The sequence below is a fragment of the Gamsiella multidivaricata genome (assembly GCF_025024155.1).
Source record: "Gamsiella multidivaricata strain RSA 2152 chromosome Unknown BC939scaffold_47, whole genome shotgun sequence".
NCBI classification, from domain to species: Eukaryota; Fungi; Mortierellomycota; class Mortierellomycetes; order Mortierellales; family Mortierellaceae; genus Gamsiella; species Gamsiella multidivaricata.
This window is the reverse complement of record NW_026251755.1, coordinates 206,847-234,289: the sequence shown is the minus strand read 5'-3', so window position 1 is coordinate 234,289 and position 27,443 is coordinate 206,847. Positions and strand designations below refer to the sequence as shown.

The following is a 27,443-nucleotide window of genomic DNA, read 5'->3' as shown; positions in this document are numbered from 1 at the left end:
TTTTAAAGTTTAGTAATGCGCCCACAACCTGTACCCACTTCACTGCTGTTTCCAGAATGCTTGGGCCTTATTCTTACCCTTGCCCTTGCCCATGTCCATATCCATATCCTTATCCTTGTTATTGTCGTGGTTCCTGCCATTGTCGCCGTCGTTATCACTGCTGTCCTTGTTCATGTTCTTAGTATTGTCCGTGTCCATGTCCATGTCCATGTCCATGTCCATGTCCATGTCCATGTCCATGTCCATGTCCTTGTCGAGATGCCAATTGAGCGTTAATACGCCTTGTGGCTAGAGAGATTGTCGGTGAAAAAGGTTGAAGAAGAGAGAGTGAGAGCGAGTGCGAGTGCGAGAAAGAGAGGAAGAGGAGGAGAGTAGACTCAAGGAAGGATGTTTGTTGCCTCTGACAGAAGTGTGCTCTCAGCTCGACTATATAGATAGAATAGATAGTCCACAAACAACAATGGGTTACATTGCTTAAAAATAAAAAATAACAAGAGAGCGATGCAATGCGGGTTCATGTCAGCCAGTCCATGGTCGTTGAAGAAAGTGAAGGCCAGACCAGGAAGCGGAACACGACCCAACACAATGGGATCCACTCGATAGCCAGTCCGTCTCACTACTCTTCTCTCTTCTCCCATCATCATCTTCGATCGTTCATCCCTCCATCCATTCCATCCGGCATCCCCTCCCTCCTCCCCTCCCCTCTTCATTCACCGTCCATATGAGCCAACATCCCTATATTCGGCAGCAAAAGCTCAAAGTCATTATCGCCGGCGCCGGAATCAGCGGTCTTATGACCGCCATCCAACTCGAGCGCGCCGGCATGGACTATGTTGTCTTTGAAAAGGCCAAGGAGTGTCTCCCCCTCGGGTCTGCCCTGTCCTTGACCCCAGCCTGCAACTACATTTTTGATCAGCTAGGGCAAGTATATAGCACATCCTTTCACTCCTATACCTGTCCTCAATTGATTTGCTCTCCTCGTTGACAATTAAATGGACACAAGAAATCAGTGCAACCGTTATTCGAACCCGGCGGTAGAATTTCCTCTTGGGACGGAGAGTGGTCCGCCATCAGCCCCTTATCAGCAATATTCCATGGTTACCCCTGTGCACGAACCAGATACTTCCTTCAATACCCTAACGGCCATTCCTTCCATTCAATTTCCCGTTTTTAAAACAGAATGCTCGAGGATATTGAAAAGATCTCATTGCCATGCCAGAGAATTGATTACTTCCGTGACGATCTCACCCATGTGGGAACCATGGATGCAGGCGACCAGAAGCAGCGGTATGGCTACAGTGGAACCCTGGTCACCCGCCCATCCTTCTACGACGTCCTACTCTCCTATGTCCCGAGTGACAAGATTAAATGGGGCAAGCGCATCCTGAGCTTTGAGCAGAACCAGTACGGCGTCATGGTGCGGATCGCCGATGGCACAACACATCATGGAGATATCCTCATTGGTGCTGGTAGGTTACTTCCTCTTGTTCTATCTCGCCACTTCAAAGTATGTTCTAGAAACACATCAATCCCAGAAGCACTAAATGTTGATTGAATGCTAATCTCGCCTTTGTATTTTATACTGGGCAAATAGATGGCGCATACAGTGCAGTACGCCAGATGCTCTACAAGAACATGATCAAGAAAGGTCTGAGCGTTCCAAAGCCCGACATGGCGCCTTTGCACTTCGACTCCAACTGTGTGATTGGTGTCACTAATGTGCTTCCTGTGGAAGAGTACCCTATTCTGAAGGAACGGGTGGGCGACTTCAATGTGCTAATCGGTAAGGAGCGCTCTATCCAGGTGTATCTCTTCCCGTTTGCAGAGAACAGGATAGGCTGGCAGATTTGCGGCAAGATGGAGAACCCAGAGGATCACGACGAGCAAAACTTCCGCTTCAGCGACTGGGTATGTTAAATTTACATCGGCATGCACGCCAGACATGCACTGGATGCATTAGCTGACCCTAAGATTAATCAATTTTGTATTACTCTGCGCCCATTAGGGTCCTGTGGCAGCAGATGAGCTGTGTGACCAGGTCCGCCATTACAAGTGCCCGTTCGGAGGCACACTAGGTGATTTGATGGAGAGGACCTCGAAGGAGCGCCTGTCAAAGGTCATGCTCGAGGAAAAATACTTCCATACATGGTGGCATATGCGGACCGTACTAATGGGGGATGCATGTCATAAGGTACGTAACACATAAACAAAGCCTTTGGGCTACAGAGGTGCCTGCCGTAGCAACAACGCTAACTCTAATTTTTTTAATGTGGGTTGCAGCATCTCCCCTTTGGAGGACAAGGCGCAAATCAGGCTATCCTCGACTCGGTGCATCTTGTCAACCAACTCTACGCCATCCCTTCAGCATCGCTCGAGGATGTTGCCAAATCATTCAAGGCTTATCACCATTACCGCAGCGGCAATGCCAAGGACGTATTTAAGAGCACAGGCATGGTTGCCACCGTGTTGAGTAGCCGCGGATTCGGATCCGACCTCGTGCGAACTCTTGCTTTGTCAAAGACGCCCAAGTGGTTGAATGATCTAGGCATGGACGGAATGAATTCTGATAGGCCCATTCTGTGCTTCTTGCCACCGCCAAAAGTTCAGGCATCCGTCAAGGGGAAGCCTCAGGCGGTGCCTGTTCATTATAGCGCTGCGCTTAAAGCCAAGGGATTGAAGACGGGCAGCTCAATTCTCTCGGCGACCTCTGTATGATGACTGAGGAAGGGATTGAGATTGAACAAGGGGGTGCCTATGTTCTTGAACGTCAAATTCGCTGCGTGGTACTAAAAATAAAATAACTTAATGTGTTTGCCATACTTCGAATGACTGACTGCGCCCACCGTTCACCTTGGGAATATAAATGATCCCCTCATTTCCACATATTGTTACCCACCGTCCTTCTCTCCTCTCTCATCCTTCATCACAACACAATCCATACATTTGTTTGTTATGGCGATGTTTGACTTTCTCTACGCGGACGAGCCGGACATGACCCCTACTCGCACGAAACAGCCCCAGGCAGAGGCAGAGGCAGAGGCAGAGCCAAAAGGAGCTGCGGAAGAACACAAGGACATGTTGCCGCTACCGCTCATGCCAATCTCCTATCCAGCCATGTCCCAGGCGTTCAATGTGACCGAGATCACCACGCTTATACGGCAAGAACTTCGGGGATTCGAACTCAAGAGCATAGTTCTGGTTAATCGGCTCTGGTGGAGAACCTTTGGACCCTACCTTTGGGAGAACGTGTATGTCGATGCCGATCCTGGACAGGATGATCGCCATATCATTCTCCGAAATGGACTCGCTGCCAGGCGCCTGGCACTATCCGTCTACGACCCTTTGGACTCTCGAGGTGTCGTCAGCTACGTGGCCGAGAAATGTAGGAACGTGTCGGCATTGCACTTGAAGCTTTTCTCACCACATTTGGTGGTCATCAACAAAGAACAACAAACAGAGAACAATGCAGAAGACTTTGCGACGCGAAAAGAATCTGAGACGACACTCCTGGATGATCTTTTGGCCAAGCTATCTCATATCACGGACCTAACACTCTCAATTGCGCACGAGGATCTCCAACCAGAAGTGGTGTGGTGCGCAAGCATGCTACCAGGGTTGAAGAGGATGACGATCTACGGAGGGTTATGCGCCATGAAGTACATGCTCCCCAAGAATAGCCGGTGCAACTGGACTCTGTTAATGCGCGTTTGCCGGGCCTGTCCGTATCTGGAATCACTGTCTGTCGCATGGAGGGTCCCAGAGCTGCATAAAAGTAGTCTTTCCGATCCCCACGACCTATCTTTGAATGCAGCCGTCCCTCCAAGCGAGCAGGTCAAGTCGTTAAGGTCGCTCAGAGTCAACTTTTGCGAACTCCAGGACTCAACAATGGATATCGTTTACAGGTCCTGTCCGAACCTGCGCGAGATCGACTTCGACAGTATCAAGATCAGCTCGGGCGCCCTCGATCAGCACATCCGGATGATGGCCGGATTATGCCCGCTCCTGAGGTCTTTCAAGCTCCAGAACCTTCCCTACAATTTTAGGGGTTATATTAGCCATTACCAAAGTGGACCTCGCGGCGACAGCTATGTGCGCTCGTTGCTCTGTGGACCATTGCTCAAAGTACCATCCTTGAAATTATCGCTTGGATATCAGCCCCGCTGTTCCTTTGAGGACCTCGATCGCTTCTGGTTCATAGGCAATTCGATTACAGTCTTGAGCGTGGACGACATCCAGAGCTACGAACTCCTGCTTAAGATCATCACGACCATGACAGGATTGAGTCGCCTCACCCTAGGCGGATACCTGCGTGGAGAGGGAAACCCTTGGGTTATCTCGTCCGATGTGGCTGGACACTCGGTCGTGGAGGCCTACTACAGCGACGACATGAGATCTAGTCGGCGTCTACCCGGGTTTGCAAGCATGGACAGTCTCCAGTTCTTGGACGTGACCCGGCTCGAGTTCAATAGCGGCAAGTGTTACGAACTATTCTTCAACCGAGTCCAGAACTTGCCGTACCTGAAGCATCTCGAAATCAGGTATTCTCATCTTCGAGGTGCAAGGTTGGAAGAACCCTATACGGATTATGATCCAAGCCCTCAAGTCCAGGCTGCGGCATCTGTCGAACCAGACGGCCAGCCCTCAGATCTGAACGCAAGCTCCGCTGTAGCGACCGATGGTGCGGTGGACCTCTTTCCGGATAGGATCTTCCGCCACTTTCCAGCCGTCGAATTTCTGTATGTGTTTGATGGAAATGATTGGGCATACCAGAGACATATCACTGGACGTACGGCGAGCGTCCTAGTGCAGACCATGCCTAAGTTAAAGGTCATGGCATTCGACCAGACCTTGTCTCCGGGCGGGGAACTGTGGAGGATCCGGAAGAAATACCCACAGGTTACATTTGATTGCATTCGTGTATAAAAAATTTAATTCAATCTATGATACAGTATAACAGGGAAGGAAGCATTTTTATTATTTTTCGTGTCTACCTGTGGCTAGGTAGCGTGCGCCTGACTATACTCCAGTAGGAAGGTAGCATGTGCCTGACTATGCTCCAATGGGGAGGTAGCTTGCGCCAGATTAAGAGTAGCTTGCTCGAAATCTTGATTTTTGAGGAGATTGATGGCTTATTCAATTGAGATTTTTGAGATTTTGGTCTCAATCTCACATTTCTGCTGCACGATACAGTTATTCGGAAACGCGTGTTGCAGTTCACGAAGGGATTAGAAGGCCTTTACGACTCGACCTTCTCGGTGTCTTTATCCTCTACAGAGGGTATGACCTCCTCCATATTGGCATCGTCCAGGTTAGCGACACTGAAATCGCACTCCATTAATGGCACGATCTTGGTTTTGTGGTATAGCTTGTAGCCGAACCAAGTCAACAGGAAGAATGGAAGGCCGATATAGCAAGCGATCAAATTGACCGCCTTGGGCTCGGGCTTTGTAAATTCAGAGTAACCTTGACCACAAATGACGACCGTGCACAGGAGCAACGCGTAAATGGGTCCACAAGGATAGAAAGAAGCCTTGTAGGGCAAGCGTTCGATATCACCGCCCTGGGCGACGAAGGCACGACGGAAACGGTAATGCGAAACTGCGATTCCTGCCCAGGCAATGAAGCCAGAGATGGAGGAGATATTGAGCAGCCAGTTGTAGACCTCTCCAGACCCAAAGAGCGATGTGCAATAGGCAATGGTGGCGATCAAGGACGTGCAGCCGAGAGACACCATGGGAATACCTCGCTTATTGATCCTTCCAAAGATAGCAGGGACCTTGCCGTCCTTGGCCAACATGTAGAGCGTACGGGTCGAGGCGTACATGCCTGAATTTCCGGCCGAGAGCACCGTGGTGAGGATGACAGCGTTCATGATGTGCGACGCGGGCTTAAAGGCCTTCTCAAGAACCAGTGTGAAGGGTGAGACAGCGATCGCCTCCTTATCGACGCCTCCATTGCTCAGAAGGTTGGGATCGTTGTAGGGCAAGACCAGTCCAATGATGAAGATGGAGAGGACGTAGAATAGGAGGATGCGCCAGAAGACCTGCTTGATTGCCTTGGGAACATTCTTCCGAGGGTTCTCACTCTCGCCCGCAGCAATGCCGATCAGCTCCGTGCCCTGGAATGAGAATCCTGCGACCAAGAATACACCAAGGATACCTCCGAACCCATTAGGCACAGGCGCGCCCTCGATCGTCCAGTTCCGGAACCCGACCTTGTCGCCTCCGACAGCACCAGCATCAACCAAGATGCCGACAATGATGAAGATGATGACCGTGAGCACCTTGATTGCGCTGAACCAAAACTCTCCTTCACCAAAGGCCTGGACCGAGAGAACGTTGATGGCGACCATGAAGAACAGGAAGATGAACGCCCACACCCAGCTTGGGAGGGCATCGGGTGAGACCCAGAACTGGAGGATCATGGCTGCTGCTGCCATTTCGACTGCGACAGTGATGGCCCAGTTCAAGAAGTAATTAACACCAAGGGCTATGTTGACAAACACGTACGCACACAAAAAGTGAACAATGGTTATTAGCTGTTGAACAATATGTGCGACTATGGTTATTGTATACGCTGGGGAAAAGTCGCTAAAACTTACCAAAGCCAAGGGCAGGGTCAACGAAGCGAGCTGCGTACGTGTTGAAGGATCCAGCGGTTGGAATCAGAGTAGCCATTTCTCCAAGTGAGGTCATCATGAAAAAGACCATGGATCCAATCATAACATATGCAATGAGTGCACCCAGGGGCCCGGCCTGTGCAATCGACGCCCCAGACGCGAGAAAAAGGCCTGTGCCGATCGTGCCTGCGATGGAAATCATGGACAAGTGACGGGACTTGAGGCCGCGTCGGAGTTCGCCCTGTACTCCATTGGTAGTCGGGTTAGCAGCATCCGTATCTGCGTTATGGGAGGGTAGCGTGGCTATGCCGTCAATCTTTTGAGGACCACGACTGGATTGTGAGGATGTCCGCCTGACGTTCATTTAAATATTAAAGTGTCAAAAATGCGGTGGAGGATGTTGCAGGGGGATATGTAAAAAAAAAGGTGGTTCCCTTGATGGGAGAAGACGAAAGGAGGTTAGAATTACTAAAAAGAAAACGCTTAGAGGAGGAGGGTCCCTTTTATAAGTGAGGATGGCAATGGGCGTCCACACTAACGGCAAAAACGAAATGGGGCTCCAAGGGATCCCTAGAGAGAAGCATGTGCGAATAAGGTTGCGACTGGATCCAAAGAGCGGGCTGCGAAGAGATTATCGAATCCAGTCGGCGAATTTTAACTTTTCAGGTCAATGCTGCCTTGAAAAGGCAGGTTCCCACTTTTGTTTACCGTCCCCTTTGGCGTTTGTTGACGCTGCAAAGGCCCCTAACCTTGTCAAGAGCCATCACACGCCAAAGGAGGGTTACGCTCACGTTCGCGGATGGTGGCGATCTCATTCATTTGCAACCATCCTTCTTCACTTCATCAAGAAGTATGTCCTGCCGTCGATGTCGCTGTGCCCTGATAGACTGCTTAGGACGGTCTCTGTCGGAGATGTGCTCCTGTGGAGAAGCAGTTTTTCTCTGGGTGGACCTGCTATGAATGTAATCTAACCTATGGACATGCGCCCAGGGACAGCGGTTGAGTCTTTTTTTTTTTTACTAGTCGGTCGCATGGGTGCCAACACTATGTTCGACACTCATCTCTGTGTTCTCATGAAATGATCCTGCATTTATTGCAGTTTTCTTTTCACGCTACGTTGTATCTCTCACCAGCATCGTACCTGAGGAGGACTGTCCCCATCGAAGTGAGGATCCCCCATAAACCCACTCATCCTGAGGGATAGACACTAAGTTTTATCCGTCTTACCGAGAGCCGATTGGTACAACTGTGCCTCAATGATCACGCGCTTTTGGCGCAGGCAACCATACAATAATCAATGTCCATGGAGTTAACCCCACTTAAGCGCATAGTTTTTTTTTGCCCTGGAGCTCTTCTTGCCCTCATTTGCGGTGTAAAACTTACTGAACCCGGGTTCACCCTGGGGATCGCCCACATAAATGGCTGCGCATATCCAGCGAATCGTAGGCCATTTCGCCCTGAATTTTCTTACTCATATCCTTAGATTTGTGCAGAACGGATCATCTTTTTTTTTTTTTTTTACGCCAAAGGTATGTGTCGCCCGCTTTCAAAACGCAGATAGGGAATACGTTTGAATGCATACATGCTCTTTATTCTCACGTATTTAAGCTTAACTTTTTTCATGCAATCCTCCATCCGCACCTTCTTCAGTCAAGTGACTTTTTTTGGGCCTCAATGGATACTCCGGTCAAGTATGGAAGACGGCTAATATTGGTCAACCATTGTGCACCTCTGCTACGATCCCTAGGCTCGCCACCAGTCTGAGGAGGATATCATGCGAGTCTATGGCAATCACTTAAAATTTCATCTTTCTCAGGCTGGTGGAAAATCTCGCTTATTAGCTGGCGATTCTTAAAATTATTTTTTGTTTTTTTTCTAAGTCGAATTTTGACTGAGAAATGGTTTTTTTTACATGTAAAAAAAACGGCAAAAACGGATCGCCCGAGCATGTCACCTCGAATTCCCACCCATCTAACATCATATACCCTTTCTTGTACCTTATATCCATCCCATATACCCATTGATACTCATGTCTCTCACACTCCTACACTCCTACATCCCTACACAACTAACAAGCAAACTAATAAAAATCATCTCATTCTGCAATCCATGAAGCGCGACGACTATCTGAACGACATCTTAGGTAATTTACAGTTTTTGTCGTTTTTTTTTGATATCCTCCTCAGGCTGGTGACGAGCCTATACGATTCCTACTCATAAAATAGCATCAACCCTCATCAGATTAAACTCAACTCGAATGGTATTGTGCCTTTCACATAAAAGCATTATTAATTCTTTTTTCATTTAACATGGACATGATACACGATTCCTCATCTGGTCCCTCCATATGCAGCAAAACAGATTTCTCGCCCAGCCATTCAAACGTTGCGCTTTTGGAATCTACAACCATTAAGCTTTGTCGCCCAACCCCAGGTTGACGGAATGACCTTGGGTATTGTAGATAGCTATGGGGGATGGGAAGATTGCTTTGTTTCCTCGGATATTATTACTTGATAACAAGATCCAGCTGGAATACTATTTTTCTCGCGTAAACTACAATACTCAATGAAAAATCTTGCCCACGTCTCCAAGAAAAAAAAAAAAAAAAAACTAGAGCGTTATGTAAGTAGCCAACCATCTCTCAGTGCACACGAAAATATCTTTTCCTTGAATAAAGGACCTAGCAGATTCTACTTACTTGAACTGAGGGCCCGCTAAAAAACGCTTTTTTATATAATAATATGTCCTTTTTTTAACAAAAACCCTCAAAGACATGGGATTTATTAACTGTGGTCTGAAGGGAACTTGCAAGTGAATGATCTACTACAGTCGTCCTTTTCACCAATGTAGAGCCGATCCATAGTCGCCAAAGACAGGTCACATCCCCCGGGCCTGCTCCTAGGGCGTGTGCTTGCACTCTATAATTCGCAACACTTCAAGGATTGCCTTCGATTGACGCCAACGCAATTTACTCGGTTAAAGGAAATGATCGAAGGCAGTAGGCATTTCCAGAGCAAAAACGAAAACACACCCCAAATAAGTGTCAAAGTTCAACTCAAGGTCGCGCTAATTCGGCTCGCAACGTCCGGAGTGTCTATTCCCCAGATCGCTCTCTTTTTAGGCGTTAGCCGAGGATCGGTTCACAATTACTCTTGGCGGTGTATCCGTGCGATCGAGGAACTGACGCCTCAATGCACAGTCTGGCCGGATGGCGACGCGAAGGCTGACATCAGACGGTGGTTTAGAAAGGAAAAGGGATTCACGAACGCGATCGGAGCTGTCGATGGAGTGCCATTCCCCTTTCAGGCGGCTCCCACATACGACATCAACTCTTGGAACACTCGAAAATGTGAGTATGCAGTGGGTGCTACAGGAGTCGTCGACCACTCCAACATCTTTACTTCTCGACCGGTTACGTTGGATCGATGCATGGCTTACAGGCGTACAAGAACACTGAGCTTTACTTAAGTAAGGAAATCTACTTTCAGGTATGGACTACCTCCTCGCCGATGCTGCCTACGCATTGAGTCCCACTGTGATACCCCGATACAAGAATGCCACTGGTGATCAATTACTATTCAATACCCGTCATGGCCGCACTCGCGTAGTAATAAAAGACGCTTTTGGCATATTCAAAGCTAGGTTTCCATCTCTGAGAAGCTTACCGGTCAAGATCTGCAAGAGATCGCATGTGCGAAGGGCAGTCAGGTGGGTTCTTGCGCGCATTATTCTACACAACTTCTTGCGACTAGATGGAGAAGATGTGTTCAATAGCTTCGATAACGATGGTCGTTATGGTCATGGCGCTGAGCAGGTAGTCAACCCTATGCAGGAGGAGGAGGAGAGAGGAGGAGGAGAACGGCGACGCGGCGACAGCTAGACGCGAGAGACAGCTAGGAGCAGAAAAAAGTGATGAATTGAAAGCGCGGGTTTTGCAATTTTATGCGTAGAAACAGTAATGTTGATTAAAGGTCTATCTGCCAGCAGGAACTCAGTGTGCATTGTGTTCCTGGGCTCCTTCACGCGGTTTCAAGAGGGCCAGTTCGATTTGCATCCTGATATTCTCTTTTATCAATAGATCATTTCTTTGGTTTCCTGCTTCTCAGCCTTGATTGCCTCCCTGTCGTGATCGAGAGCCTCCCTGTCCTTTACCCTCTGGCGATCGAGAGATTCCAACTGGCTCTTCAAAAAGGCCCTGTCTTCGGCAACAGCTTCCTCCATCTTTCTTAAAGCCTCCTCTCGCATTGCCAGTGCTCCTTCCTGGCGTCGGAAACGGCCGTCGAGGCCATTATCCGTCAGTCAGTTGCTCGTCTGCTGACGTTGCTTCAAGGCGTCCATATGAGTGTAGAATCTAGCCTTGAGAGCATCACACTGAGATCGTCGGGTTTGCCACGCTTCGATGGAGCTCCATGTTTAGGTAATGAAGTAGCTTGAGCCCCTGGAAAGCGAGATTGTATGGTAAGGGCCAGCTAATGGCATGGCCAGAACGTGAAGACAATCGTACGCGTCTTATCTTCGCCAGTTGAACTTGCGAGCTCTTCAGCGCTGTCGGAGTCCTCTTCAGTTTCTTCATCTAAGGTCAGACCTCGCTTGGAACCCGCCTGCACAGGAGATGGCCCGTTGTTGACAAGGCTCCCTGACAAAACAGCTACCAACCTCTCGCACACAGGGCAGATGTCTTTCATCCGGCTGTCAAGGGTCACCATGCCTATGGTTCCTTCGCCAGCCGTCTTTCTCTTCAGAGTCTTTGCCTCCATGAATCGTTTCTTCACATACTGGAGTTTGGACTTGACAGTAACGTCTGTCCAGATGATTCCTTCTGCTTTGTTGACAAAGATTGTTGTTTCCTTGCGTACGTCAATTGGTTTATTGCCGACAGTAGGGCGCACTGTGTTTAGCCTCTTGTAGTTGTCAAAATCTGTGCACCAGTCGACCAAGGCCTTCATTCCAGGGTTCCTCCAAAAGTGAGTTTTAGAATCGCTTGCAGCATCTGAAGAACTCGCCATGGGTTGTTGCTTTTGCTGCTGCTGTTGCTGTGGAGGCTGAGACTGTGGTCGGCGCTGCTCTTCTTGCTGTAGGGGCTGAGACTGTATAGCCTATAGATGACGTGGGAGTTGTGGTAACAAGACTGGAGAAGGCACGGCATTTTCTACGGATGAAGTCCTTAAGGCTGGAACTGCTGATTGAGTACGGAAAGGAGAAGGGACTACCACAGGTCTAAGTTGCGGATGTGGATTCGAGGGCAGAGGATTGTGACCAGACTGAAGATAGAAAGGAGGATGTTGCTGGAAAGGGACTACATGAGATGCCCAGTAGGATGACTGGTGGCGTTGATCCCAGAGTGTTGAATTAAGCGTGTCGCTGGAGGCCATTCTTTTTGGTGTGGTGTGGGAGAACTCAGAGCCACTTCGCTGTATCTTCTCAAAAAAAGAGAAGTGACAGAGCGAATTCATGTGCCAAAAGCAATGTAGTATTGGTCGAACCTTAAGTTTGAAAACATTTGAAGTGAGTGTCTTGCTAATAAAATTAGCCAATAGGATGCCACAAAAAATCAATTCGAATTGGGTCAATTCGCTGTTGAATAGGCCTCTGTTGAAAAGGCTTCTAGCGTTAGGCAGCCGCCTTGATCCAGTTTAACGTGGAGGAGCTAAAAAGCCCATGATCGACCAATAGGTGCACCATGCTGCCATAAAGACCTATACACATATCTTCGACCGCTTTGGGGTGGGTAAAAGGGGAGCGGAAGGTGTAGCTCTTGAGGATGTGACAGCACATGGAAAGGTCTGTGGCCGGCTATATCAATATTTTTTCCACTCTCCTTTGTCCTGGAGACGGCTGCAAACCGGCGATAGCGATTTCTGTCGTCAGCGGCATCATCCCCTTTCTCTGTTTCTTCTGAAGGTCGTAAGCTGCTACGCCATCTTAAATAAGGTTTGGGTTCAGATTTCTGAGGGACATTTCGAAATTGTGGACTGCGCCCATTTTTTACCGCGACTGTATGGTTACACTAATAAGGAAGAAATGAAGTGCTGCAGAGTATGCGCATAAACATGGACAATCCTGGGAGAGGGACGCGTGCGTCGTTACTGACAGCCCTTTTGGCCACTCCCAGTGCTGCTGTCCACAGCTGCGACGTGTGCCCACTTGGTGGTGTTGTCTGTAGCAGGCTGATTTTCTTAAGGAGTGGATGCAGCACAGCCGTATGTGAGCACTTGATGAAATAAGAAAAATGCTGGAAAGGATGCAGCCAGCACTGGTTATGTTGGAATAGACAATTTGGTCCGAGTTTAACATACTCACGGCGTATTGTCTTTAGGGATTATTGTATGCCCGCGTACTGCTGCAAGAAGATAGTATTGTTGTATGTGACCTGTATGGTCATCGTCGCTGCAGCCGCTTATTCCTTGTCTCATTCGTTCTCTTTCCTTGCTGCTTGTTCCTGTGTCTTTGTCTCTCTCTATATCCTTGCACACTCCCAGGTACATCATTACATCATTGGCTGCTTCGATAGACGTCCTGACTGAGACACTCTTGTGATGGCACTACCTTTGCCATGTCTTTTCTGTCTATTACTTTCTTTCTATTCCATGCTTGTATGCTCATCAAAGGAGACCTCTTATCCTCTCATCCTCTCATCCTCTCATTCTCCCATCCTCGCTCCCTCACTCCCTCTCTTTGCTCCTTTGCTGCCAAGAGCAGGCCATCTTACCATCAAAGTATATCTCATGTCCCGATAGGTCACCGGTCAGATTTATTTTGCCACCATTATTTCCTTGATTGTCTCTGTCCACTGTCTCCGTGCTATCTATCACCCACTATCTCTTTTTCTTTCATGTGAAAGGCCCGAAAGATAGGAGGCTGCTCGGAGACACTCTCTTCGCTTCAGATAGCAGTGATGACGTGTACCGTCTGGCGAGGAGGGAGTGTCTATCGAGGATGGAATATGAAGCCCTCTCTCTTCTCTCCTCTCTCTTCTCTCTTTCCTTCCTCATCTTCTCCCCGGTCTTCTTCCTGGTCTTCAAGGTAAGCTCTTCTTCCTTCTCCTCTTCCACCTTTACCCCTGCTCCAGCTACTCCCACTTTCGCTCTCAGTCCCTCACTTCTGCTGTCTCTTGCCCTTCTTTCTCACTGCTCTCTCCCACTGCTCTCTCCCACTCTTGTCCACCTCAGTCTCGTTCACCTACGCTTCTTGTACCTCTCTCACACACTCACTCACCCAGCACTCCCTTGTCTCTATTGTTTCTAGCTCTCTCTCTCTCCCCTTCTCCTCCTTTGTTTACTTTTGCTTTTGCGTTTGCTTTTGCTTTTGCTTGGACTTTTGCATCTATCACTGCTCTGACTCTGGCATTTGCCTAAGCTTCCGCTTCTGCTTTTGCTTGTGCTCTGGCTTTTGCTTTCGTTTTTGCTTTTGTTTGGACTTTTGCTTTTGCTTCTGCTCCGGCGCTGCTTTTGCTTTGGCTTCGACATCTGCTTTTGCTTCTCCATCTGCCTTTGCTATTGCTTTTGCTTTTGCTTGGACTTGCGCATCTATCACTGCTCTGACTCTGGCATTTGCTTAAGCTTCGGCTTCTGCTCTTGCTTCTGCTCTTGCTTTATTACACCTCTCTAAAAAGAAAAAAAGAAAAAAAAGAAAAAAAGAAAAAAAGAACAAGAACAAGAAAAATACAATTCCCCGTCCCCAAAAAAATAAGAAGGTCAAAAGCCGAACTTTTTTTCCCTTGTGGTTTTTTCTGGGGTACCATGGCTTGCAACCTGCCCGCGGTGTACCCTGCACAGTCTTTACTTTCCCAAGTAAGATTGACTGATGGCAAGCCAATCCACTTTCCTTTGTATGTATCGCTTCGAACCCCACACCTTAGTCACCTTAGAATCAGCAACCGTCAATGTGAAAATGAAATAAAGAGTGAGGATTGAACCAAACGATGAAATGTGCAATAGCAAGAAAAGCCTTTGTCGGCAGTATAATGAATGGGTTTGCACTTGGTGCTCGCACTGCATTGAAGGGACATAGTGATCGACGCGTATATCTGGCCTGGGCGGTGCACAGCCTCGATGGCATCACATAGACCTTGGCCTCCAGAGCACCTGTGCAACGTTCACATCTACCCGCAATGAAGGAGCTCCTTGCAAGACCACAAATGGACGGTTTTTTCTGGGAAACCATTCCTTTTTTTTTTTTTTTATTATGGAACCTTCGCCGCGACTCATTGACTATGAGGAGTGCGTCGGATAGCCGGTTTCGTTGTTGCTGTTGTTGTGGTAAAATCAGTCCATTGGCTGAGCCAGACACGCTTTTTCACGTATTTTTGTGTATCCGATCTTCACCGCGAACCACCCCCGAAGGCTTTTTGTCATCGGTAGGGTGTGCCCTCGCTATTTTTCTTCAAACATTATTAAGCTGGTTTTCATGTGTCAAACCGTCTCGATATATTTGGTGAAACGGGTCTCTCCACGAAAGAATGATGGCAGCAAAGCCTTTGCTCTGCGAACACATATCTAGACACAGCGACCGATTGGCAGGTCACAAATGTGGACGAACAATAATGGAGGGGCGCCCAGTTCTAGTGCTAGAATTTGGAGATCCTTGTTATCTCCCTCTCTCTTCGCGCTCTTTGTAAGAAGGTCAGCATCGAACAAGCAGGGCGTCTTGCGGGTAGGAGTGCTGGTATCGCCGTGACTGGCGAGATTTTGGGACGGCCAAGCTCTCGCCGCTTTCAGAGCACGATCTTGATGGCATCAAGTGACACCATCGTGGACGAGGTAGGCACAATTCTGGCGTTAGGCAGCCGCCTTGATCCAGTTTAATGTGGAGGAGCTAAAAAGTCCATGATCGACCAATAGATGCGCCATGCTGCCATAAAGACCTATACACATATCTTCGACCGCTTTGGGGTGGGTAAAAGGGGAGCGGAAGGTGTAGCTCTTGAGGATGTGACAGCACATGGAAAGGTCTGTGGCCGGCTATATCAATATTTTTTCCACTCTCCTTTGTCCTGGAGACGGCTGCAAACCGGCGATAGCGATTTCTGTCGTCAGCGGCATCATCCCCTTTCTCTGTTTCTTCTGAAGGTCGTAAGCTGCTACGCCATCTTGAACAAGGTTTGGGTTCAGATTTCTGACAGTTAATCCGAATTTTCGTATTGTGCCGCCTGCCAATACGAAAAATATAACAGACTTTAAAATTTATGAGTGCTATCCTGTCCCTGTCTTCATTCCCATCCCCATTCTCTTCCGAAGCTATTGCAAAGTCCTCAGCAGCGACCAAGACCATGGCGACATCGACCAAAGGCAGGGTGAAGTCTCCGATAACAGCAGGAGCATTAGCAACCTCAACCATAACCACAACTATGACAACAACTGTCTTAAAACTAACCAGACCTCCTGCAAAGAAACGCCCAGCGGCAAGGCCAAGACGACCAGTCCATCGACAACTTCAGCAACTGAATCATCTACCAAGAAGAAATGGCGCAGATTTATTTCGTTGGCCTTGAAGGCAAACTTCATCAAGGATTTACGCGCTGAACAACAACAGATTCCGAATTTTCCAGCATCATTGGTTTGCAGGAGGCCAAAATACAACTTCAAACATGACGACGCCTCTCGCATACTAAGAATGCCGACGACATCCTTGCCAAGGCTCAACAAATAGGTCTTCAAAACGCATCAAAGATCTCCAGGATTTACCCAAGGAGGATGGAGGTCATCAGAACGGTAATCCATATGGGTTTCCGGAAGGAGATTGACTTGAGTAGGCAAATGTGCACATCGGCTATCGCTTCTGTTATTTAGGTCGTTAAAACGCATTTCACTAAGCCTTTATACAGATATCCTTGCGGACGATAGTCGACTAATCGAGCTGGCCGTACATTTTTTTTTTTTTATTAACATAAATCCCCATGAGCACAAGACGCATGGTCCGCAAAGGCCTTGAAGCCATAGATGCCTTCCATGCACGGCAGAGCCGCATCCCCTACCAACTATGTTGGCTTGAGGCGTCAAATTCATAACCCATGTCGCATAGCTAGCCTAACCTAACTCCTGCGTGACCTGTTGCGCGATACACGTCTCCTAATCCAGATCCAATGTTAATAAAGTTGTTTTTAAACCGAATAAACCCTCCATTATGTCCAACTTCCCTCGCCCCAAGCAATGCTGTAGCACCCTATAATCCGCGGTCCGTCTACCTTCCTGGATCTCCGCTGCAAGTAACCGTCTCCCTTTCAAATCAGAGAAATCACCAACACTACGTTGGTGTCCCCGATCACCGTTGCGTCCTCCGGCGCGTTTGCTCATGAAGGTGATTCCAACTGACTTTTCCCAGGCGACAGTGTCCTCGCATCTTTTGTTCCATATCTTGGTCCTGCCAAACTCTTCGATCCTGCTCACGAACTTTGTCACCATGATCGTCGCAATCCACTTGGTGGTGGTAAATAGCTGCTTCCAGGTCTCAATGAGTCCCGTTGGCACCAAACCTCGGTATAAGTCCTTGACCTCCCAATCTGCCTCACTCTCCGGCTCCTCTCCTTCCGCAACCCGATATGTCCCTCGTCTTTCCGCCGTCCCCTGAATCCACTGCATTGACTCCCAGATAGCCTTCGTTCCTGTTGCCGAGAAGTTGGGACAAGTCGCAGTGAAGGGCTTGTCCTTCCGTTCGGCCTCCTCTCTCTCCTGTTCCCATTTTCGCACTGCCTGTCTCCATGCACGATATCCATTCAACTCCACTTCCTCCACCGCGTCCCTCCACTCTTGTCGCTGGTCGCACAAGGTAGCTGAACAACGCCAAAGATGATCGTTCGTCTCTGGTTCCCTCTCACACCTACGACATATGTCCGTTTGGTAGGTATCTGGATGTCGTTTCTTCATCGCCTGCAATGTCGGCAAATCTCCATGCAGCTTCTTGATCCTGTGCGAACGTAAACGACAGTCTTCCAGGCTGGTGTATAAGCGCTTTGGCGGGTTGTTATCGTGTAAGATCCGTAGCGTGGGCGCCCATGCTACCGACCGCCAATCCTTGATGTAGGTCCTCGTTCGATGCTGCAATGTCCACTGATAATGGTGCCGTACCGCGGACTGCAACTTCAGTATCCTCCTCAAGTCCAGGTCTGCACTGTGTGTTGCAAACTGTGCGTGGCATTTCAAATCATGGTGCTGCGTTGCGTCTAGCCTCCATAGTCCTGTATCGATCCCATGTGCTGCCTTGGCAACAGTGTCTGCAGCCTCGTTGCCACGGTGTCCAGCATGTCCTCGTACCCAATGCACAGATATACCTTGTCCTTGTTGCAAGAAGGCATAATGCACCATCGCCCACCACTGTGCATCTGCAGATCTCAAACGCTGCCTTGCTGTTGCTGAATCCCGCTGCTGCACCAACTCCTTGAAATTGTTGACGACTGTGAGATTGTCGATGTAGATGTCGACGTTCTCTTCCCTTGGGCTGATAAGAATTGTTGCCAAGAGCCCACACATCTCTGCAATTGTTGACGACGCGTATCCCCCGACCCGTCCACTGAACGCCGTTGTGTAGGGACCACCATCCACAGAAACGACAACTCCGAATGCTGTACTGACCTGCTCTGTGCCGTTGTGAATCACTGACCCATCCGAGCAGAAGTGAAGCCTTTGATGTGTTTGCAAACGTCTCCTAGCTGTCCGAATTTGCTGGATTGTTGGTACCTGGAGCGCCAATCCCAGTAAATCTCGCTCAATTTCATCTGATACTGCCGGCAATGGTTGGCGAACAGGTGTCGTCATATTGTCCACCGCCTTGTGCGCATCCTCATGCAAGTGGTCTATACACGCCTCTGCATCCACATTCATATATCTACGATATAAATGGCGTCGTCTTCGTCGTTCTTCTCTGTATCGAGCCCGTCTCTCGATGTCCCGCAGGCGTCGTTGCTCCTCCTGCTGTTGCTTCTCCTGCTGCCGCTCCTCTTCCAGCTGCCGCTGTCGGTCACTCTCTTGCTGTTCTGCCCGCCGGGGTTGGGACAAGTCGGCCTGCGCAACAATTGCCACACCTCATCAGTGTGTTAAAAGCTGAAAACACCTTGTTACAAGAAGGGTATCTTCCCCATCCCCTCCATGGTTGTCAACCGCCTCCTCCCTTGCAGGCAATCCAGCAACGTCCGATCCGCTGCGTCTGGGTCAAGCACGGGGCCAGGGTATTTTTTTTTTTTTTTTATTAACATAAATCCCCATGAGCACAAGACGCATGGTCCGCAAAGGCCTTGAAGCCATAGATGCCTTCCATGCACGGCAGAGCCGCATCCCCTACCAACTATGTTGGCTTGAGGCGTCAAATTCATAACCCATGTCGCATAGCTAGCCTAACCTAACTCCTGCGTGACCTGTTGCGCGATACACGTCTCCTAATCCAGATCCAATGTTAATAAAGTTGTTTTTAAACCGAATAAACCCTCCATTATGTCCAACTTCTCTCGCCTCAAACAACGCTGTAGCACCCTATAATCCGCGGTCCGTCTACCTTCCTGGATCTCCGTTGCAAGTAACCGTCTCCCTTTCAAATCAGAGAAATCACCAACACTACGTTGGTGTCCCCGATCACCGTTGCGTCCTCCGGCGCGTTTGCTCATGAAGGTGATTCCAACTGACTTTTCCCAGGCGACAGTGTCCTCGCATCGTTTGTTCCATATCTTGGTCCTGCCAAATTCTTCGATCCTGCTCACGAACTTTGTCACCATGATCGTCGCAATCCACTTGGTGGTGGTAAATAGCTGCTTCCAGGTCTCAATGAGTCCCGTTGGCACCAAACCTCGGTATAAGTCCTTGACCTCCCAATCTGCCTCACTCTCCGGCTCCTCTTCTTCCGCAACCCGATATGTCCCTCGCCTTTCCGCCGTCCCCTGAATCCACTGCATTGACTCCCAGATAGCCTTCGTTCCTGTTGCCGAGAAGTTGGGACAAAGCACGGGGCCAGGGGTTTTTTTTTTTTTTTTTGATAACTAGAACCCACGAGGATATGTGGGATTTATTAGTGAGGGACTCTAGACTAGGGAACCCTATTGCTAGAGGCATAGTAAAGGGTGCTCAATATTCTAATAAACGGCTTTTGCCGCACCGCTGCTGGTCACTCGCAGCTCCAATCCCCTTCACAATCCCAGTCAGCATGAGTGGTAACTCGACCCCGCCTGGAGTCGGTGACTGAGCCCTGCTCCCTACTTGGCCTGTTGTGCGCGAAGGTCATCCTTTAGCCGCGTTCCTCAATCATCAAAAATTTACAGTTGCCGGTGCGTTCCATCACGTTTAGCTCCACCTGCTGCATGCAGCTTTGCAGCACTCGCTTGTCCGCTCGTTCCTCGATCTCTTTCACATCCAATGCACGTCGTTGTCTCCTGGAGGATCCAACAAAACCACTACCACTACGTCTGTGCTCTCCAACACAGTTGCGTCCCCGGGCGCGTTTGCTCATGGTAGTGATCCCATTTTCTCTTTCCCAGTCGACGGTGACTTTGCATCTTTTGTTCCAGATTTCTGTCCGTCCGAATTCCTCGATGGCCCTGACGAATCGACCGACCATGTACCTCGCGATCGAGGTGGTCGTCTTGAATAGGCTCTCCCAGTCCTTGGCGAGAGCCGTTGGTGTCAGTCCGTGGTACAAATCTTGAGCCGTCCAGGTCCCTTGATCGTTGTCCCTTGTCTCGTCCTCCACACGGCCGAGTGTGTTGCTTGCTTGCCGGATCGCCGAAGCTCCCTTGATCTTGTTCTTGAGTGCTGTCCAAATGGCCTTGTCTGTCACCTGTGTGAAGCTTGGTCCCTGTCCTCTCGCGGCTTGTCCTCGCTCCTTGGCTTGCTTTTGCTTCGTCTCCCACAGCTTGCGCTCTTTATTCCATGCTCTACGTCCATCTGTGTTGACCTTCTCGATTGCTTCCTGCCAACCGTCCTGCTGCTGCTGCATCGTCATTTCGCAGCGCCATAGATGCTGCGTGTCCTCTTTGTCCACCTCACAAAGTCTGCAGGTGTCTGTGCTATACAAATCCGGCCGCCACTGCTTCATGTACGCCAGCGTCGGCAACATTCCGTGCAGCTTCTTGATCCTGTGCGCACGACGCTGACAATCGTTAGGGCTAGTGAATAATCCCTTCGGTGTGTTGCCGTTGTGAATGATGTGCAGTGTTGCTTTCCAGTCCACCAGGTTCCAATCCTTGATGTTTTCCTTAGTCCTGTTCTGCTCTGTCCATAACGCGTTCATCCTTACCGTTGATTGGCGTTTAAGTACCTGCCTCAGATCACCCTCAACGACCGCGCCTTTGAACATGGCGTGGCACTGGATGTCATTGTGTTCCTTTTCATTGATGGCCCAAAGGTCACTGAAGTGCGCCTCTTTTGCTGCCTTGTCCGCTGCCTCGTTGCCCTTATGGCCTGCGTGCCCTTTGATCCACTCCACCTTGATCTTCCCTCCTTGATGTACATATGCGTTGTGCACTGCCGACCACCAGATCGCGTAAGTCGACCGCAGCCTTTGGCGTTCCGTGCTTCCTTGTCTCCCACTCACCAAGGCTTTAAATTGCGTTACCACAGCCGAGTTGTCAATGTAGATGGTTGTTGGCGTGTTCCTTGACAAAGCACGGGGCCAGGGTAAGGCCCCTATATGCGAAAAACACGAGAAACCTCCAATTTCAAGAGTTTCTTGATTCAAATTATAGAAATATAAAAGTTATAATGATATCCGAATAAATGTGAGCATGGAGGATTGGCGCAATTGGCAGCGCGTCCGTCTCCAAAGCGGAAGGTCGGGAGTTCAAGTCTCTCATTCTCCACATACTCTCTTTTACCTTTTTGATCCCCAAGCTGGTCGTAAGAAAATCTCTGACAAAACATCCCTAGATTTACATGGATTTCCTACGTGTGGAACATCTAGTAGATGCGGCCCATGTTATCCAACTATTTTTTTTAGCTTCAGGCGAACGTTATTTACCTTCTCGTCAATATGAATAGCTCGCGCCTACGGCTTAAGACTAGTAACCTGGGCTATGTGTCGCTTTTAAATGTGCTTAATGTACTCCTGAATATTTTTATTGCTTCTAGTTATGCTAAACCAAGGCTGAGGCCGCTCAATCCTTTCCGTTGCTGCTGCAATAGCGTGTGCTGTATCTGTTGCTGCTGGTACTGGTGCAACAACTGTTCCTTGCTAGCGGCCCCATTTGTCGGTGACCCTGTCTCCGTTCCAGCTTCAACTCCAGCTACAGTTCCAGCAGCCTTGATCCCTCCCAGATTGAGGCCGTCGTTTTCTCCGACAGTAGGATAGATCGCGCTGCTCCCTCGTCGTAGCGGTGGATGTGTTCCCGCACCAGTAGAGCGCCCTGCAAACACGGCGCCTCCAGCGGACGCACTATTCGACCCCGTAACACCGTTGCCATGGCTATTGCCGTTCGCACCGCCACTTCCTCCTCCAGCTGACGGCATGGTCATATTGCCATATCGGCCCTTCATGATCCACATCATGTACGCATCATATCGAGCTCTAGTTCCAGTACTCGCGCCCCAATAAGGATTCAAACTCGTCTGCCCAACAGTGTATAGTGTCAGCTTGGGCAGTTCCACATGCGCGTTATACAGCACCATCTCTGACTCGCTTGGGGGCTTGATGATAGTTTGTACAGGCGCTAGTAGGATCGGGGGTTCAGGCAAGTAACGGCTGTAGTCAATCTCGTCTTCATTCTCGGCTTCATCCTGCCTCGTCCCGTCACCCCATTCTAGTTGTCGCCGACTAGCAGCCACAGCAGGCGACAGCGTGGAATCTGTTCGCGACAAAAGAGGCGAAACGACCAGCGGTAAGGTTGGCGATGCTCTGTTAGCAAGCTGCATGTGGCTGTTCGGGTTCATACTACCGTTGGACGTCATTATCTGCATTTTTCCGCCCTGGCTGGCCCCGGCGCGCGAAACTGCATAGTAGAACTCCTCTTCTTCGTTCAACTCCATATTGCCGATGGTCGTAGTTGATGTTAAAGAACTTCCGTTCTGTTGTTGATTACCTCCCACCAGTTTAGGTAGGCTATTTGACGAAGACTCTGTCGACGGTTTCCCAAGCTCTTTGTTCCCGTGCTGCTGTTGCTGCTGCTGCATGCTAGCGAATCCGCTAGGGACAATTCCAGAACTGGGTAGCGCGTTGGTGTCAATGGATAACTCGTCCTTTTGGCCGGTGGAAATGGCATTAATTCCATAAGAGGCAGCCCCTTTAGTCGGTACAGAGTCAAACCTGATCGACTTGAACTGCTGGGTATATCTCTTGTACTCCTTCGTCTCGTGCAAGGTAACATCTGGTTGTAGTGAGCGCTTGATCATCTCCTCCAGATGCGACCTCCCTTTACCTCCCACCTCTGTGGAGGCCGCTATGATAGTTGACGACCCATCCTTTGCCGCCTCTTGTGTACCAACTAGTTTGTCCTCCAAAGTTCCAGGACTCTTCTTTTCAGGCCCTGGCGTATACGTGGAATCGTGGATGGCAAACTGCGGCAAGTTGGTCCAAACGTTTTTTGTCAGCTCCCATTCCTCATCCTTGGACCGGGGTACGTGGGCAGGTAGACGAACTTTTCCATCTGGTTGCTGTTGCGCCCTAAGGGCAGCCGTAGTAAAGGAGCTATCACTGCCCGATGCAGTGGCAGCCTTCTCGTCGAATTCTGCATTCCCCGATGCCGGATATGAAGCGATCGATAAACGACTACCGCGAGCATGATGTGCGATACCGTCCTTGAGTTTATTGCTGCTCTTCTTTTGAACTGCTGGATCGTCATCAAGGCTCGATAGAAATCCCTTTTTGCGTCCTGTGCTCAGAGGCAGCGTCTTAGAGCCGTTGGCGTATCCCGACGACGTCTTGGAGTTATGCTGCTTCTTGTTGTTGGTATTAGTATTGCCGTTGTTTTTGTTGCTGTTGTTGCCGGTCAACCCCAGCCAGTTCAGCATAGACGTCTTTTCAGATTTCGCAGCTGCCTTGGCGCTGTTAATTACGGAGTGAAGCAAGAAATGTTTATAATACGGTTAACAACAGCTTGTCTCGCGATTTAAAAGAAATAAATGCAAAACAATATGCTGTGCTCACACGTACTTGAGTTCGGCTTGCGAAGGAATGCTATGGTTCTGCCTTACTTCGAATGGACTCTGCTCTGATGTTTTCTTGATACTAAGTGACGAATTAAGGTAAAGTAAGTTGTCAATGCCCGGACTCGATTGTGCGACATGGGCATTCGCGACATGGTGATACGCAGCCTACTTGGGTGGTATATATCGGTTGGTCGAGTTCATGTTGTACGCAAACAGTCGTTGGAAAGACGTCTGGACCTTTGGGCGATAGTATTCATCCCAATACTCCTCCCAGGCAGACGTTGGATCTTCGCCGGTGTCGTCACAAGCATCAAACTCGTCGTGAACAAAACGCTCTCCCCTTGATAAATGAGCCGACCTTGTTGACCAGCCGTTGCCATTGATGGAAGAGGCAGCAAGGGAAGACCTCGAGGCAGAGCTCCGCAACTGCTGACATCGGCGCAAAGATGAGATAGAAGACGCGGAAGATATAGGAGCAGTTCCTGATCTCGAGGGATCTTTGTGTAGATTTAAAGGCGCCACAATCCTCTCCTTGAAATCCAACAAACTTCCATCTAGTGAAGACTCACACCCAGACCTAGATTCGCTCATTTCGCCGTCTGCCTGGATGGAAGAAATGTTAGGATTGGAGCGGGAGGCGCGTATCCCAGAATCAGGCTGAGAGAATCCTTGGCTTCCGCTTTGCATACTCGATATTGAATGTACAGAGGAGATTTTTGAGAGCGCAAGACTCGAACGCCGTCTGTCCGCATCTGTGATTGCTGTACCCTGATTGGGATGTGATTGATACGATTGGGCAGATAGCATAGACTCCATGCTGTCTACTCGACCGTCCGTTCCGAACGCCTTTATCGTGTTCCCTGACAGATCATCCTCATCTTCTGACCGTAGATTTTCAATATGATCGTCCTGTCTGGTGCCGTCTCGACTGGACGGCTTCAAGTCTGCCATACTGCCTTCCCTTGCCAAGTCTTCGGTGTTGTCTTGGACCTGATCTTGCTCCCGCTCCGGATCCCCATCAAAATATTCGCCCTCGAATTCACTCCCAAATGGTCCATCGTATCCATCGTATCCAGCATCGTGAAGTCTGAACTGTGCCAGATCGCGTTCCTGTGCCTCCTGGAAACTTTTTCGCGCTAATGCATCCTGGGGTAGCAATGCATCGGGTGTCCACCACCTGATATAGCTCTTTCGAATCTTTTTCAGCTCCGGATCGGTAATGTTGTGCAGATGGTAATCTCCAGGGAGCTCCCAGAGCGCAGGACCGGTGCCCTTTCGCACACGATAGTTGCCCAGGAACAAGTTCATGGCGTCTTGTTTTTCAGCATCTACATTTTTAGATTCGAAAATTGTTTTAGCACCTTATAAACTGAACCGAGCATATGCAAGTTGCTAAAGTAGCCCTACTCACCAACAAAGCTGTTGCTGTAGAATCGTCTGATACTCTCAATCATGTCACGACTGTGGCTCGTCCACTGGTTGATCTTTCGGTATGTTTCCATGGTGTTGACCAGATGTGACCCTCCATACTGGAGTGCAATCGTATCACCGTGATCGTGGTACATCTCCGTCAACATGTTGACCACATCGCAGTCGAATGGCACCACTGGTTCCGCAATCAGTCCTAGTGAGTAGAGCTGATAATTGGACGTACGCGCACAAATACGCTTGTCAATCAGTTGCGGTCGTTTCCTCCTGTGACACTGGATCTTCGGAACATCAAAGTTAATTTTTACCTGATGTCCTAAAGCACACTTTGCAATGATGAATTGCGCGGCATTCGTTCGATCCAGACAGTCGATACAATTCGTTCGCACAACACCGTTCTGCAATCCTGATCCGTAAATTAAAGTCTTTTTGTTGCGAGCTCCTGCTTCCTGGTTGAAGCCACTGTGAAAGAACCCTGTTTGCGCGAATGTTTTGTCCGCAATGATCTCAAGAACCGAAATCACATTCTCGTTAGGACTAAGGATTACAACGCAATGTAAAGGGCGAACAAAGACGTTAGCAATTGATAAAGCATCCGCAAAGTGACACCAAAATACAAAGAACGCCTCTTTTTTACCTCTTGGACGCCCTCGACATATCCCATTTGATATGCCAAATCTTCTTGTCCTCTGGTAGGAACTGGTTCAAATACTCTATGCACTCTGAAAACTCTTTCAGCAGGAGCGACTCTCGTGGCGTCTTCTCCTTGGCCTTGATCAGGTTCAGCACGATGCAGGGCGCGCCATAGCGTCTGAACATGTCGTCGAAATGTAATGCTGCTGCTGAAAAGTAGGGATCAACTACATTGAGCTCAATAGCTGGCTTCGGTGACATATTGGTTCCATCCTGAGTCCAGTACAGAGGAATTGATCCGCGGTGTTGTACAAAGGAAGTGTGATTAGGGTTGGCATTCAAGGAACCTGCTCCGTAGAACGATGTGGTCGACATTTCAGACACAATTTGCTCGGTCTCGACGTCGTTCGCGACATATCCCTATAGACACAGGAAACATCGATTTAGTAACCAGCAATGAATGAAATATTCGATTTTCAGAGTGTCCCAGTTGAGATGACTAACCCTGTCGTTGACACCTCTCTTCAGAAATCGAGCACCGGCGAAGAAGCGAGATCTTCGCGCAATCAGCGTCACGTACACATTTCGGCCGAGGATTGACAGTTCTATGCAGTGTGATCATTGTCCAGACCGTACTGTTAGCGCAGTGGCATAGACGATACTTCGCGATAGTGTACCCATAGAAATCAGCAGGAGGCTTACTTGACTGGTCGACAAATCCATACATGATAGGTAGCGCCCACTGGTTCTCAATGCCCGTCTGTTCTCCAAATGCGCCCTCCAAGAGATATGAGTTCCACACAAACATCCTATTTCGCCCTTCGATCTGATGATTCCTCGTCATGTTCCATTGCAGCGTCCTGGTGATATCGTACGAGTACGAGAAATAGAAGTTCTTTGTCAAGTCAACCATCTGGAACATTTGCAGGTACCGCGCCTCATCCGAGTTCTTGTCCAGCTTTGACGTCGGTGTGGTGGACGAATGAATCGAAATAGTCGAGGTCGCGTCAATGTGAAAGATATAATGTCCGCCAATCAGTGCTACAGGGCTCCGTTTCGTGATGATGGTGAGATAGTAGCCCTCGGTAAACCGCACGAAGCCCACAATCCCATAGAACTTGGCGATCTCACGCATTCCTCCTGTGGACTTGTTGCCGTTGGCAATCATCTCCAGTAAATCGTCGACTTCGGATTTGGTATAGACGGCTTCATCCTCAGTGATACTTAGTTCGTCTGGTGCTGTGGTTCGGTCGATCTTGAGGACTCGAAAGCGGGTTCCTGCAGGTGCATTTGTACCAACGATGAAGAACCTCTAGCATATTGATGAACAGGGCAGAGCAATTTTAATGTAGAACATCCATGTGAAGTTACGATAGGAGTGACGGAAAGGAGCGCTGTCTCTTACGGTTTTGGTTTCGTAAAGGACGAATCGGTTGAGGATCACCTGGCCTGGCTTTGTGGGCGGTGGCGGGAATGTGAAGGCAGGGAATTCCGTCAGGTCGGGGTTGAATGCTGCTGGACCTTCCCCTGGGTCAAGCATGGCGTCAGACTGATGCCGTTATTGTTCTGTACCCGTTGTCAAGGGGAAAAAGTGGGTGAATGTCGCTTTCGCCGGCGACGGAAATGGCGAAGGAATGAGTAAAGGACGTGGACAGGAGTTCTGTATGTTCAACGAGAAAAGAGAGAGAGGAATATGAAGAAGGACC

At 49.2% G+C, this 27,443-nt stretch overlaps 6 protein-coding genes and 1 non-coding gene across 7 annotated transcripts; 4 read left to right on the top strand and 3 right to left on the bottom strand.

The window, feature by feature from the left end:
* The first annotated feature begins 521 nt into the window (after positions 1 to 521).
* On the top strand, positions 522 to 2,817 carry BC939DRAFT_456460 (uncharacterized protein). The gene is made up of 5 exons (XM_051556332.1): positions 522 to 921; positions 1,180 to 1,469; positions 1,595 to 1,908; positions 2,006 to 2,191; positions 2,281 to 2,817. Exons 1-5 carry the CDS (start codon positions 722 to 724, stop codon positions 2,713 to 2,715), a joined length of 1,425 nt encoding a protein of 474 aa, XP_051410620.1. The 5' UTR covers positions 522 to 721; the 3' UTR covers positions 2,716 to 2,817.
* Positions 2,818 to 2,958: 141 nt separating this feature from the next.
* On the top strand, positions 2,959 to 4,923 carry BC939DRAFT_530235 (uncharacterized protein; the record flags this gene model as incomplete). Its single annotated transcript, XM_051561563.1, has 1 exon — positions 2,959 to 4,923. The coding sequence occupies one exon, from the start codon at positions 2,959 to 2,961 to the stop codon at positions 4,921 to 4,923; it is 1,965 nt and encodes a 654-aa protein (XP_051410619.1).
* Positions 4,924 to 5,236: 313 nt separating this feature from the next.
* Positions 5,237 to 7,811, bottom strand: BC939DRAFT_484455 (lysine-specific permease; the record flags this gene model as incomplete). The annotated part of the gene is made up of 3 exons (XM_051559253.1): positions 5,237 to 6,489; positions 6,602 to 6,860; positions 7,761 to 7,811. 3 exons carry the CDS (start codon positions 7,809 to 7,811, stop codon positions 5,237 to 5,239), a joined length of 1,563 nt encoding a protein of 520 aa, XP_051410618.1.
* Positions 7,812 to 10,690: 2,879 nt separating this feature from the next.
* On the bottom strand, positions 10,691 to 11,991 carry BC939DRAFT_504619 (uncharacterized protein; the record flags this gene model as incomplete). The annotated part of the gene is made up of 4 exons (XM_051560550.1): positions 10,691 to 10,879; positions 10,990 to 11,024; positions 11,124 to 11,715; positions 11,830 to 11,991. 4 exons carry the CDS (start codon positions 11,989 to 11,991, stop codon positions 10,691 to 10,693), a joined length of 978 nt encoding a protein of 325 aa, XP_051410617.1.
* A 3,357-nt stretch (positions 11,992 to 15,348) lies between these two features.
* BC939DRAFT_518747 (uncharacterized protein) lies at positions 15,349 to 16,416 on the top strand (the record flags this gene model as incomplete). Its single annotated transcript, XM_051561185.1, has 3 exons — positions 15,349 to 15,378; positions 15,460 to 15,514; positions 15,792 to 16,416. 3 exons carry the CDS (start codon positions 15,349 to 15,351, stop codon positions 16,265 to 16,267), a joined length of 561 nt encoding a protein of 186 aa, XP_051410616.1. The 3' UTR covers positions 16,268 to 16,416.
* A 4,906-nt stretch (positions 16,417 to 21,322) lies between these two features.
* BC939DRAFT_t126 lies at positions 21,323 to 21,395 on the top strand. The gene has a single exon. It is a non-coding gene; the product is annotated as a tRNA-Trp (tRNA).
* A 229-nt stretch (positions 21,396 to 21,624) lies between these two features.
* BC939DRAFT_494260 (SacI homology domain-containing protein) lies at positions 21,625 to 27,436 on the bottom strand. Its single transcript, XM_051559599.1, has 9 exons — positions 27,143 to 27,436; positions 26,440 to 27,049; positions 26,242 to 26,342; positions 25,742 to 26,157; positions 25,413 to 25,641; positions 25,088 to 25,313; positions 23,846 to 25,004; positions 23,681 to 23,755; positions 21,625 to 23,572 (listed from the first exon to the last, which is right to left on the bottom strand). Exons 1-9 carry the CDS (start codon positions 27,275 to 27,277, stop codon positions 21,664 to 21,666), a joined length of 4,860 nt encoding a protein of 1,619 aa, XP_051410615.1. The 5' UTR covers positions 27,278 to 27,436; the 3' UTR covers positions 21,625 to 21,663.
* Between the last annotated feature and the right edge of the window lie 7 nt (positions 27,437 to 27,443).

Excerpts from the sequence above, each read along its gene's own strand:
- BC939DRAFT_456460 (XM_051556332.1), top strand. The coding sequence starts at position 722 with ATGAGCCAACATCCCTATATTCGGCAGCAAAAGCTCAAAGTCATTATC. Across the intron at positions 1,470-1,594 it reads AGATATCCTCATTGGTGCTG|ATGGCGCATACAGTGCAGTA; the intron begins GTAGGTTACTTC and ends CTGGGCAAATAG. Across the intron at positions 1,909-2,005 it reads ACTTCCGCTTCAGCGACTGG|GGTCCTGTGGCAGCAGATGA; the intron begins GTATGTTAAATT and ends TGCGCCCATTAG.
- BC939DRAFT_494260 (XM_051559599.1), bottom strand. The coding sequence starts at position 27,277 with ATGCTTGACCCAGGGGAAGGTCCAGCAGCATTCAACCCCGACCTGACG. Across the intron at positions 26,343-26,439 it reads TGGATTTGTCGACCAGTCAA|AACTGTCAATCCTCGGCCGA; the intron begins GTAAGCCTCCTG and ends CACACTGCATAG. Across the intron at positions 23,756-23,845 it reads AACCGATATATACCACCCAA|TATCAAGAAAACATCAGAGC; the intron begins GTAGGCTGCGTA and ends TTCGTCACTTAG.